The 13,718-nt window shown below is 48.4% G+C and overlaps 1 protein-coding gene across 2 annotated transcripts in view; it reads left to right on the forward strand.

Annotated features, from left to right (window-relative positions):
- Nucleotides 1-13,718, forward strand: part of VPS45 (vacuolar protein sorting 45 homolog) — a 60,386-nt gene that overhangs the window by 26,760 nt on the left and 19,908 nt on the right. For both annotated transcript variants that reach the window (XM_081173618.1, XM_081173617.1), the window contains 6 exons: nucleotides 528-662; nucleotides 3,086-3,199; nucleotides 4,613-4,780; nucleotides 8,023-8,181; nucleotides 10,433-10,540; nucleotides 10,644-10,765. In XM_081173618.1, the coding sequence (XP_081029744.1) occupies nucleotides 528-662; nucleotides 3,086-3,199; nucleotides 4,613-4,780; nucleotides 8,023-8,181; nucleotides 10,433-10,540; nucleotides 10,644-10,765 (806 nt within the window). The remainder of the gene's footprint in view (nucleotides 1-527; nucleotides 663-3,085; nucleotides 3,200-4,612; nucleotides 4,781-8,022; nucleotides 8,182-10,432; nucleotides 10,541-10,643; nucleotides 10,766-13,718) is intronic.

A 13,718-nucleotide genomic window follows, 5' to 3' on the forward strand; every position in this document is an offset into this window, starting at 1 on the left:
CATGAAGTCAGGGGTCCGAGGGTCAGGAAGCAAGGAGTCATGAAGTCAGGGGTCCGAGGACCAAGAAGCAAGGAGTCACAAAGTCAGGGGTCCGAGGATCAAGAAGCAAGGAGTCACAAAGTCAGGGGTCCGAGGATCAAGAAGCGAGGAGTCACGAAGCCAGGGGTCCGAGGGTCAAGAAGCGAGGAGTCAAACACAACAAGGCAGGGAATGTGTTGCTGTGGCAAAGAGCTGAAGGGAAATGCTGACCTTATATCCCTTCCCAGCTCTTGCCACCAAGTGCAGTGAGTTACCAATCGGCCTTACCTGTGTGGCCGTGCCTTGCCTCTTCAGAACAAACTTAGGAAGGCCCCAGTCCGGTCACAGGGCCTGGCTCCTGCACGCACACCTGACAGGCAGCAGCTCTCTGGGGTTTCAGATGGAGATGTTTAGAGATGCTTGCGAAAGTCCCAATGATCCTTTTCCTAAGTTTTGGAACTTTTCTTGCTTCTGCCTACTCTGCTGACTCTCTTTTCCTCTCTGCGTAGTGGACATATCAGGCAATGGTCCATGAGCTGCTTGGGATTAACAACAACCGCATCGATCTCTCGCGAGTCCCGGGCATAAGTAAGGACCTCCGGGAGGTGGTCTTGTCGGCCGAGAACGACGAGTTTTACGCCAACGTAAGTCTTTTGGAATGTACCTTTTATCACATGTGGTGGTCATGTAGGCTTTCTGGGAAATGATATACAACGAACTGAAAAAAATGTTTTAAATAACTTTTGTTTAAAACAAAACAAAACCCAGAAGTCTTCTTGTTAGGAATTATAGGTACTGATATCCCAAAGGAACAGAAAAGACTCTTTATGTGTGCGACAACAGCAGCATAAATTCTATTAGCCCAGAGATGGAAGGAAGAAAGAGTCCCTGTCAGAGAGGGATGGCAAACCAAGCTGTTAAGACTACGGTGAAATAGCAAAACTGACTGGAAAGCTCAGGGGCCAAGAAGACAAGAAATTCAATAAAAAATGAAGGGGAAATTATAATTTATTTAGGAGACCACTGTAAGCAGATGAAAACATTAGCACAGGGGTGCCCAAACATTTTTCAAGGAGGGCCAGATTTGATGAAGTGAAGGGCCGTGAGGGCCAACCAAAGTTGTTGCGCTTTTTTTAGGATTGAAATTGTTGAGCTTTTTTTTTTTAGGGTTGAAGTTGTTGAGGGGTTTTTTGAGGATTTTACCCCATAAACTGCCGAAGGGGCCGGATTAGGCCCCCGAAATGGACTTTGGACATGTCTGTGGTAGAGCCTTTGGCCAACAAGGGAATCAAAAGTGTGCTAAAGGTGGGAAAGGAGGTTGCAGAGGAGCTGAACGGATTACTTGCATCTGTCTTCAGAGCAGAAGACTCGCGAGTAATAAGGTGAAACAGGAGAGATGCGAGCCGGGAAGGGCGACAGAAGGGCCCGGCCGGGCGGCGACGCACCTCGCAGGCGGTGCACCATCCCTTTGGCCCAGGCGAGGCGGCGGCGGCTGCTCAGCGACCTCCTTGCCCGTCTCCTCGTGAGGGAAACGCGGCGGCAGCGGCGGGGCGCCTCCGGCGGAGCAAGGCCGCTGGCCTGCCTTCCCCCCACACCTTCCTCCTTTTCGGCGCGCCGCCTGCACCTCCGCTGCCTCCCGCTCTCGGCAGGCCCTCCCGGGCGTCGGGCTCTGAGGGCGAAGGCACCCCACTCCACCACGCCCATCTGCAGCATGGCCCCCGCCGCCACGCTCCCGCCAGCCGCCCTGGCCGCTTCGCCCGCCTCCTCCTTGGGCTCGAAGCCTGGGTTGTCCCGGCTCCAGGCCTGCCTCGAGCAAGACGAGAGCGGCGGCAACGGCGAGCAAGACGAAGGAGGAGGAGAAGGAGAAGAAGTGGCGGCGATTCCGCCGCCGCTGCCCGGCAGGTCCCGCAGCCACCCCAGCTCCAGATGCTCCAGGCCGCCGGGAGGGCAAAGTCCCGCTATGGCCCCCCGACCCTGGACGAAGGCTGCCGCCGCCTCAGAATTTTTCTCTCAGGCCGGCCGAGTAACGGCGCGGGAAGGGAGCGCCTTCGCTTTCTCCACCGTCCGCCTTCCAGCCCCCCATCCGTCCGCCTTCCAGCCCCCCATCCCCGCCCACAGCGCGCCGCCTCGCAGGGGGAAGCGGGCTGGCAGCTACACGGGCCACATGATGAGGTCTGGCGGGCCGGATTCGGCCCGCGGGCCTTGTGTTTGACACCCGTGCATTAGCAGGTTTTTAATCTCACTTGTAATGGATCAAATACTATGGAAAATATGGATACAGTGGTACTTTGGTTCTCAAATGCTTTGGTACTCAAACAACTTGGAACCCAAACACTGCAAACCCGGAAGTAAGTGTTCCACTTTGTGAACTTTTTTCGGAAGCCAAACATGCTCCATTTTTAGTGTTACACTTCCATTTTGAATGTTACGCTGAGGTCTGTCTGTTTTTGCTATTTATTTGCATTTTTGTTTTTGCGGCTTCCTTGTTTTGTTTTTGTGACTGTGTGCAACCCAGTTCAGCTACTGACTGATTGACTGTGTAACTGCAGTACATTGTCTGTTGCTTTCATTGTGTGGATCAACTGTCTCGTTAGATAGTAAAATTCACGTTAAATTGCTGTTTTGGGGGTTGTTTTTTTTAAGAGTCCGGAACGGATTAACCCACTTTGCATTACTTTCTATGGGAAAGCACGCCTTGGTTTTGGAACGCTTTGGTTTTGGAACGGACTTCTGGAACAGATTAGGTTTGAGGACCGAGGTACCACTGTAGATATAAAATACAGATTATGAAATAATATGCAGTTGAAAATCTTGACAAAAGGACCCATGGAGGGGATGGGGAAGAAGTCCCAAGATTCAGAGTAATCTCTTTATATGGATATTTATTTGGTATGGTTATAAATTTATATTCGTAAAATCAAATACAAACCGTTTTCTTAAAAAAAGTATTTTGGGGGCCGCTCTGTAGGAGGCTGGACAGAGATGCTGGGGCCCCCTTTGGCTTCTTCTAGCAACATCCAGACCCCCCTGACGTTTCCTTCGATCTGCTGCTTTTTCTTGTTTGCAGAACATGTACCTAAACTTTGCGGAAATTGGAAGCAACATCAAGAACCTGATGGAAGACTTTCAGCGGAGGAAGCCTAAGGAGCAGCAGAAGCTGGAATCCATTGCAGACATGAAGGTAGCTTGGAATAATAATAATAATAATAATAATAATAATAATAATAATAATAATAATAATAAATTTTTATTTATATCCCACCCTCCCCAGCCGAGATCTGGCTCAGAGCGGCTAACAACAATAAAATAATACAGCATTCTAGGGGAAGGCCATCAGCAAGCGCTTGCCCAGGAGCAGGGAGCTTGCAAGATTTTTGGACCGGGGGGAATGGCAGACCAAGTTAATGGAATATGCAGAAATAGCGAGACTGACGGGAAAGCTCAGAAACCATGAAGCTCAAGTATTCTTAAAAGATTGGAATAATTTTTTATAATATACTTAAAAGACCACTGTAGGCAGTTAAAATCATTGGCAGGGATACAGTGAGACTTGTAATGTGAAATGAACTTTGGTAGCTATGATTATACCACAGATGGATAACGGTAAAAAAATGCAGAAAAAAGAAAAATAATTTTTATTTTTATTTTTTGGAAATGGAACCCATAGAGGGAGGGGAAGAGGTCCGAAGGTTTCAAAAGAACCTTTTTATTTTTATGTTTCGGAATGGTTAAAATTATTATGTATAAATTCATGTAAAACCAATAAAATTTTTATTTAAAAAAAAACAGTTTTGGACTGGGACCTGGAGGAGACCCGGGTTCAAATCCCCACACAGCTGTGAAGCTTGACTCGGGGCCAATCATTGCCTTTTAGCGTGGGTATTCAAACTTAAGACCTGGGGGCCGGATGCGGCCCAATCACCTTCTCAATCCGGCCCTCGGACGGTCCAGGAATCGGCGTGTTTTTACATGAGTAGAATGTGTCCTTTTATTTAAAATGCATCTCTGGGGCATAGGAATTAGTTCATATTTTTTTTTCAAAATATAGTCTGGCCCCCCTCAAGGTTTGAGGGACAGTGGACCGGCCCCTGCTGAAAAGTTTGCTGATCCCTGCCTTTTAGCCTGATCATGGTGCTGTGGGTTAAACCACAGAGCCTAGGACTCGCCGATCAGAAGGTCGGCAGTTCGAATCCCCGTGATGGGGTGAGTTCCCGTTGCTCGGTCCCTGCTCCTGCCTACCTAGCAGTTCAAAAGCACACCAGTGCAAGTAGATAAATAGGTACCACTCTGGTGGGAAAGTAAACGGCGTTTCCGTGCGCTGCTCTGGTTCGCCAGAAGCGGCTTAGTCATGCTGGCCACATGACCCGGAAGCTGTACGCCGGCTCCCTCGGCCAATAAAGCGAGATGAGCGCCGCAACCCCAGAGTTGGTCACGACTGGACCTAATGGTCAGGGGTCCCTTTACCTTTACCTCCCAGGGTTCTTAGCAGGATAAAACAGGGAGAACTTTGGGTGCCACCTTCAGCTGCGTTGAGGAAACGTGGTTCAGCAGCCGGGCTCTGAGATGTCCTCTTCCCTTCCTCTCCATCCTTCAGGCCTTTGTGGAGAACTACCCTCAGTTCAAGAAGATGTCCGGCACCGTTTCCAAGCACGTCACGGTGGTGGGGGAGCTGTCCCGGCTGGTGAGCGAGAGGAACTTGCTGGAAGCCTCGGAGGTGGAGCAGGAGCTTGCCTGCCAGAACGATCACTCCAGCGCTTTGCAGGTACCCACAGCCCCGAGGATGGAGCCTTCTCCAAAACCCTAAATAAATAAATCTCCCCTCTTGGCGCACTGTACTAATAATAATAATAATAATAATAATAATAATAATAATAATAATAATAATAATATTTATATCCCGCTCTCCCAAGCCAAAGCCGGGCTCAGAGCGGCTAACAACAATAAAAGTACAGTGGTACCTCTGGATTCGAACAGGATCCGTTCCGGAGCCCCGTTCGCATCCTGAAGCGAACGCAACCCGTGTCCGCGTTTCTGCACGGGTCGCGATTCGCCGCTTCTGTGCATGCGCGTGATGTCATTTTTAGTGCATGCGCGAGCGGCGAAACCCAGAAGTAACGCACTCCATTAATTCCGGGTCGCCGTGGAGTGCAACCCAAAAATATTCATCCTGAAGCATATTTAACCCGAGGTATGACTTTAACACAGCATTCTAAAACCAATTCATTCTAAAATCAATTCAGAATCAAACTAATGGCAGCCATTGGGATTACTGAAGGAAGGGGTCAGACTGTGCCTTGGCCAAAGGCCTGGTGGAACAGCTCCGTCTTGCAGGCCCTGCGGAAAGATGTCAAGTCCTGCAGGGCCCTAGTCTCTTGGGACAGAGCGTTCCACCAAGTCGGGGCCAGTACTGAAAAGGCCCTGGCTCTGGTTGAGGCCAGCCTAACCTCCCTGTGACCCGGGACCTCCAAGATGTTTTTGTTTGAAGACCGTAAGGTCCTCCGTGGGACATACCAGGAGAGGCGGTCCCGTAGGTACGAGGGTCCTAGGCCGTATAGGGCTTTAAAGGTTAAAACCAGCACCTTAAACCTGATCCTGTACTCCGCCAGGAGCCAGTGTAGCTGGTATAGCACTGGGTGAATGTGATCCCGTGCCGTGGAAGCATTAGTATGCATCCGATTTTCCCAGCCCCGCTCAGAGATGTTAACAGATTCTTTTTGGTTTATAGACCCAAAACCAAACCCTGACTTCGGATCATGGCTTGCTGGCAGAAAACAAACCACAGTTCTAGGCTGGCTTCACCATTCCAAACGAAACAAACCACAGTTTAGTGTTCCCTGTGAAGCAGATATGCTCGTGTGTTTCTGTTTGTGTCTAATCTTCCAGTCTTTCAGACTCCAGTAATGTTGGGGGTGCTTTTGGCGATATCTAACCTGCTTTTCAGTTGACGGGCGCGTTCTCAGCTTTCAAAAGCTCAGAAATGACCCGGGCTAAAAAGCGAAAAGAAGAAATAATCAGGGTTCCATTATGTGTTCTTAAAGATTCTCCTTCTCTGGATCCTGTCCCCCACCCACTGCCCTAAATCCTGGGATCCTTCAGAAAAATGCTGCTTTTATATAAAGAATTTCTTTGGGCCAGTGGAGATACTTTCTAATTTTATTTTGGGGAAAAAGCTTCACAAGGAATCCTCTGTCTTCCTCCAGAGCTTAGATGGGACGTCTGTTCCTTCCGTAACCCGTAGAATTCATAGACTGACCCTGCCAGCTGACACCACATCAGTAGGGATGAATTAGGGTTGTCGGCTGTTAACAATGCAGCCCTTTTTACGAGGGCTCTTCCGGCGCCTCCAGGGGTCTAGATGGGCAGGGAGGTTGAAACGGATGGGGTTAGATGCCATCGGGGCAGACACTTCTGTGTGGATCTCAGCTTCCGACCACAGGGAAACTCTCTTTTCTGAACTTTAAGCTGAATTCTCAAGCTGCTATGGGGCTCAGAAATGCCTCCGTAGATAAGATGGGGGAATGTCCTTGGCAGTGGGGGGGGGGGAATGCGCTCTGCACGAACTCAGAGGCAGCCTTCTGCAAGAAGGCTCCCAAGCCAGCCCTCCCGATTCAGCTGGAGATCTTTGCGTCGAGAAAAGGCTTGGACCTAAGAGTACCCTGAGCCTTTGAACCACCCCAAAATCTGCAGATGGAAGGCGGTATACAAATTTAATATAAGAATAATAAATGCGGAATTCAGATTGTAGCACAAGCAAGATGCAAGGCGGGAAATGAAACAAGCAATGAAATTACAGTTGAAAATCCAGCGCAGTCCATTGCATCGGCTGCAAGAGGTTGCTCTCCCAAGTGGCCAGCGATTCACCTTGCTGATTTTCAGGCCATCTCTGTGGCCGAAAACGTTTGAGAAGCAAGGCCTCTGATGGCTTTGAAAGGGGAGGGAGCCATCCCATCAGGCTAGTTTATGTGGAGCATTTAAGTCGGCCTTTCCCAACCAAGGCACCTTTCCTGACGTTAGATCTAAGCCCATTCATTTCCATGCTTAAACTCTGAGCAGAGCTAACACTGGGTTTCATCCACCGTGTTATCTAGACACAAATCTGCAGGGTAATAATAAAAAATTATTATTTATACTCTGCCCATCTGGCTGGGTTTCCCCAGCCACTCTGGGCAGCTTCCAACAAAATATTAAAAATAAATTAAAACATCAGTCATTACTTCCCTAAACTGTGCTGCCTTCAAATGTCTTCTAAAAGTCAGATAGTTGTTTATTTCATTGGCATCTGGTGGGATGGTGTTTTACAGGGCGGGCGCCACCACCGAGAAGGCCCTCTGCCTGGTTCCCTGTTACTTGGCTTCTCGCAGTGAGGGAACCACCAGAAGGCCCTCAGAGCTGGACCTCAGTGTCCGGGCAGAATGATGGGGGTGGAGATGCTCCTTCAGGTATACTGGGCCGAGGCCGTTTAGAGCTTTAAAGGTCAGCACCAACACTTTGAATTGTGCTCGGAAATGTCCTGGGAGCCAATGTAGGTCTTTCAAGAGCGGTGTTATGTGGTCTCGGTGGCCGCCCCCAGTCACCAGTCTAGCTGCCGCATTCTGGATTAGTTGCAGTTTCCGGGTCACCTTCAAAGGTAGCCCCACGTAGAGCGCATTGCAGTACAGTGGTACCTCGGGTTAAGAACTTAATCCATTCCGGATTAACCTGAAACTGTTCTTAACCTGAATTTAGCTAATGGGGCATCCCACTGCCACCACGTGATTTCTGTTCTCATCCTGAAGCAAAGTTAACCCGAGGTACTATTTCTGGGTTAGCAGAGTCTGTAGCCTGAAGTGTATGTAACCCGAGGTACCACTGTAGTCCAAGCGAGAGATAACTAGAGCATGCACCACTCTGGAGAGACTGTCTGTGGGCAGGTAGGGTCTCAGCCTGCGTACCAGGTGGAGCTGGTAGGCAGGATGCCCTGTCATTGTCGTCCCCCAAAAAAACGCCTTGTCTCTCCTGCTGCAGAACATCCGCCGGCTCTTGCAGAACCCCAAAGTGAGCGAGCTGGATGCCACCCGCCTGGTGATGTTGTATGCCCTTCACTACGAGAGACACAGCAGCAACAGCCTCCCGGGACTCATGACAGAACTCAGGAACCGAGGGGTCTCCGAGAAACACCGGAAGGTGAGTGGGGGTCCCGAGCCCTCCAGGGGGCGCGGAGAACCTGTCCTTAGGAGCAAAGGCTGTGGAGTGGGTCCAAAAATTGCTACCGCTTCAAACATGTGTTATCGCTTTGTTTTTGTTTCATTGTTTTGCATTCTCATTTTGGTTTTATTATTTTGTACTTGCTTCGGGGGTTTATTTTATTCTCGTTTTGTTTTCTTTTTTCTTTTTTTTAAAAAAAATTGATTAAGTTTTCCACGATTATACCACATAGCCAAACTAATAACACAAAAAGAAAGAGGGGGGGGGGGAACAAAAAATACATTAAAAAAAAGAAAACAGTACCACCACCATACAAGAAATAAACAATAAGAACAAAATTAATCCTTTAAAGATCCATGCTTATTTACATATTGGTTGACTTCCTCCATTCCCTTCCTTCTGAATTTCCATGTATCTATGTGTAACAGCTTTCCAATATCATTCTTAAACCAAAATATTTCCAATTTTTATCTTTTCTTACTTCGTTTTGTATTTTCTGTTGTCAACTGCCCTGGAATCCTTTCGATGAAGGGTGGTGTACAAACTGCATTAATAAGAAGAAGAAGAAGAAGAAGAAGAAGAAGAAGAAGAAGAAGAAGAAGAAGAAGCATTTGAATGATTTCTGTGTATGATAACAAAGTAACAGGATATAAAAGTATCTAAGAAACTTTAGGATAACCAAAACATAACAAAACCATTATTTGTACTACTGGAAAATAGCAATGAGGAATACACTGGGGTTGACGGGAAGTCATAGGTAGTAAAACAAGAATGTATGATGAAATGAACTGTATAGGAACAGATGGGCATATTTTTGTGCTTTTTTGAAGTATCATACAAACGAATCTTTTGTTATCATTTAAACTCAATAAAGGTGGGGGGGAGGGAAAAATAATAATAATAATCAGTGCTTTTTTTCCTTTAAAAAATATTTAGGGGTGCTCTCATTTTGACTCCAGAAAATCACCATTTTATAGTTCAAATCGGGGGGAATAAATCTAATAAATACAATGAAACTGACCAATCGCCGTGCTAGATTCCAACTCCTACTTCACATATTAAACGCTCGCTTCTGTCTGAGACTCAGGAAACATCGTGACAGGAATTGAGGCCGCCGTCGGGGATAGCGACGGAACTGTGACAATTCACTATGCTAGAGAAGAAACTATTTTTTAAATTTTTTTTGGTTTCTTCTCTCGTTAGATTCACAAAATGTTTAGGGGTGTGCGTCCCCCTGTGTCCCCCCAGGAAAAAAACCACTGATGGTAATACATAATAATAATAAGAAGAATTATTTATACCCCGCCCATCTGGCTGGGTTTCCCCAGCCACTCTTCCAACAAAGGTTAAAAGTACATTAAAACATCAGTCGTTAAAAACTTCCCTAAACAGGGCTGCCTTTAGATGTTTTCTAAAACGTCAGATAGTTGTTTATCTCTTTGACATCTGACGGGAGGGCGTTCCACAGGGCGGGTGCCACCACTGAGAAGGCCCTCTGCCTGGTTCCCTGTAGCTTTGCTTCTCACAATGACGGAACCGCCAGAAGGCCCTTGGAGCTGGACCTCTGTGTCTGGGCAGAATGATGGAGGCGGAGATGCTCCTTCAGGTATACTGGACCGAGGCCAGTAAGGTGCTTTAAAGGTCAGCACCAACTCTTCGAATTTTGCTGGGAGCCAATGTAGGTATTTCAGGGCCAGTGTTAGATAGGCTGTCTCTGAATCTGGAGGTATCGGGCCAAAAGAAGCCCATCCAGTCCAGCCTCCTGTTCTCCCAGTGGCTAAATACCCCTGAGAACCTAGGAATCGAGATAGACTGACCCTGGAGGTTCCATCAGACCTGAAAGTGGGCCCATCTAGTCTCTTGTAGGTCGTAATAATGTTTGTCTAGTTAGTGGCTTCCACGTTTCTGCTGGGTGTGGCTGGTTAAACCATGGAACAAACTCCCACAGGACGCAGGGATGGCCGCTAACCCAGACGGCTCTGAAAGTCAAGGAATGGACATTCAGGGAGGAGGAAGAGGGCTGTCGAGGGCTCCTAGCCAGCAGAACTGCTCTCCACAGCAATGCTTTTGAATCCCAATTTCTGGAAGCCACAGGAGAGGACTCTTGTTCTTGAATTCTGCTTGTTGGCTTCCCATTGGGGTGTCCGGTCAGCCACTGTGAGAACAGGATTCTGGCCTGGTTGGGTCCGGCAGGCTCTTCTCACACTTTGCTCTTTCTCTCCTGGATCAGCTGGTGTCAGCTGTCGTAGAATATGGAGGGAAGCGTGTTCGTGGGAGCGACCTCTTCAACTCCAAAGATGCTGTCGCCATCACCAAGCAGTTCCTGAAAGGACTAAAGGTGGGGGCCGTTCTTCCAGATAACCGTGGTTTTTATTTTTGCAGCCTCGCTGAGCCCGGAGAGAGCATTCGCTTTTCCCTCTTGTGTTTCCTTCTTCCGATAGGGCGTCGAAAACGTCTACACCCAACACCAGCCGTTGCTGCACGAGACTCTCGACCAGCTGATCAAGGGGAAACTAAAAGACAACCAGTACCCCTACCTTGGCCCCAGCACCCTCCGCGACAGGTAAGGGTGGCAGGCGTGGTCTCTCCTAGCTGGGGATGCCTCCAGGGGCTGGAACTGGGAACCTGTAGAAGCCAGGTGATCTATAGACCACTGAGCTGCTAAAAAATAAAGTAAGATTGCAGTCCTGAGGTCCAGCGCCGAGGGCTTTCTGGCGGTTCCCTCGCTGCGAGAAGCCAGGTTACAGGGAACCAGGCAGAGGGCCTTCTCGGTGGTGGCGCCCTCCCTCTGGAATACCCTCCCATCAGATGTTAAGGAAATTCTGACTTTTAGAAGACATCTGAAGGCAGCCCTGCTTAGGGAACCCTAACCCTGTTTAGGGAAGCTATTAATGATGGACTATTGTATTTTAAGGGACATGGGTGATGCTGTGGGTTAAACCACAGAGCCTAGGGCTTGCCGATCAGAAGGTCGGCGGTTTGAATCCCCGCCACGGGGTGAGCTCCCGTTGCTCAGTCCCTGCTCTTGCCAACCTAGCAGTTCGAAAACACGTCAAAGTGCAAGTAGATAAATAGGTACCGCTCTGGCGGGAAGGTAAACGGCGTTTCCGTGCGCTGCTCTGGTTCGCCAGAAGCAGCTTAATCATGCTGGCCACATGACCTGGAAGCTGTACGCCGGCTCCCTCGGCCAGTAAAGCGAGATGAGCGCCGCAACCCCAGAGTCATCCGCGACTGGACCTAATGGTCAGGGGTCCCTTTACCCTTATTGTATTTTAATATTTTGTTGGAAGCCACCCAGAGTGGCTGGGTAAACCCTACCAGATGGGCGGGGTATAAATAATAAATTATTATTGCTATTATTATTATTATTATTATTATTATTATTATTATTATTATATTATCCTTACAGTTCTGAACAAAGGCCTGGTTCAGATGGGGGCCAAGGAAGCTGGCTTATACTGAATCAGGCCACGGTTCCCTCTAGCTTAGTATGGCCAGCACTGACCGGCAGCATCTGACTCAGGCATCTCTCCCACACCTAGAGATGCTGCCTGCAGGGCTGGAGCCTTGCCCCTGAACCCTGTCGCTCCCTAAATCGTTCCGTAACCATCACAAGGGCTGAAATAAGCACCTTGACAGTATATATTTTGTGGCGAACGCCTCCCTACGGCCGAAATCTTTCCATCTCTCTGATTGAATTGCTGCCTTAAATTCCCTGCTCCCCTGACTTGGCGCTGGTTTTCCTCACTTGCGACCTGCGCTGTGGTTTTTTTGTTTTGTTTTCCGTACTCTCCACAAACTGCGATCCCTGTTAGAGTTCAAACGGAATGGGGGCGGAAGGCTGCTAGGATTTGCATTTGTTTATTTGCATGAGCCTCGTAAAACTAACCTCCCCATCAAATTTTCAGAGCAGAGGGTTTGCCTGTCTTTTTTCATTCTGCTTCTCCTAAGCAACCGTAAGGCACAACCTTCCCTGGCAAGTTGTCACCGTGCAATCTTTTCTTTTATTTCCACATTCTTCCCTTTATACCCTGCCTTCCTTCCATCATAGAACTCAAGGCGTTGAGTCAGTCGGCACAGCTGAGAGATCACCAACTTTGGGCTCTTCGCCCATCCCAGTTGTTCATCATTTTTGTTTATTTAGACAAGTAACTCAGAGTGGGTGGGACCTGGGTGGTGCTGTGGGTTAAACCACAGAGCCTAGGACTTGCCGATCAGAAGGTCGGCGGTTCGAATCCCCGTGATGGGGTGAGCTCCTGTTGCTCGGTCCCTGCTCCTGCCAACCTAGCAGTTCGAAAGCACGTCAAAGTACAAGTAGGTAAATAGGTACCACTCCGGCGGGAAGGTAAACAGCGTTTCCATGTGCTGCTCTGGTTCGCCAGAAGCGGCTTAGTCCTGCTGGCCACATGACCCGGAAGCCGTACGCCGGCTCCCTCGGCCAGTAAAGCGAGATGAGCGATGGGGGTGGAGATGCTCCTTCAGGTATACTGGACTGAGGCCGTTTAGGGCTTTCAAGGTCAGCACCAACACTTTGAATTGTGCTCGGAAACGTACTGGGAGCCAATGCAGATCTCTCAGGACCGGTGTTATGTGGTCCCAGCGGCCACTCCCAGTCACCAGTCTAGCTGCTGCATTCTGGATTAATTGCAGTTTCCGGGCCACCTTCAAAGGTAGCTCCACATAGAGCGCGATGTTTTTAGGTGAAAAACAAGATTTGCAGCTGGTTGACCCAAAATTCTGCCCTCGGGGCCCTCTCTGTGGCCTTGAGGGACTTCGTTAGCTGGGTTACTACAGCCGTACCTTGGTTCTCGAATTTAATCCGTTCCGGGAGTCCGTTTAACTCCCAAAATGGTTCGAAAAGCAAAGCTTCCTGCAGCCAATCGGACGCCGCAGAAGCTGTCCGGCTTCCAAAAAACCGCAAACCGGAACACTCACTTCCGAGTTTGCGACATTCAGTCAATTTGTTCGTCAACCAAAGTGTTCAACTACCAGGGTACCACTGTATTGGGGTTTTTAAAAGGAAAAATAAAGCTGGATATTTAGTTGAGCAGGAAAAAAATTCACCAATTTTATAGAATTGTATAGTTGGAAGGGATCCTGAGCATCATTCAGTTCACCCCCCTGCTGGGGAAGAATCTCAAATAAAGCATCCATGACAGATGGCCGGCCAGCCTCTCACGTCCTGCTACAAGAAGAATAGAATTGCCAGCAAAACACCTATATTGTGAAGTGTCCTGTCTGCACCAGACATTTGATGGGGTATCGCAACCCATGGCTTCCCCCAAAGTAACAGACAGGGAACTGCTGTCTGTTAAACTTTTGTTGTTGTTGAAGAATCTCTTTTTAAAAACCATATTTTATTGCGTTTTAAGTGTCAAATTTAAACATCTGCATCATATAGGATTCCTTGAATCCTTTTGACTCCCCTCCACCCTTCCATGGTTACCATTTCCAAACTTTTTCCACTGCTTCACTTATTTTCTCTGTTTTTCTTATATAATCGAATTTTCCCTTCG

Source organism: Podarcis bocagei (assembly GCF_964188305.1).
Source record: "Podarcis bocagei genome assembly, chromosome: 16".
Classification (NCBI taxonomy): Eukaryota; Metazoa; Chordata; class Lepidosauria; order Squamata; family Lacertidae; genus Podarcis; species Podarcis bocagei.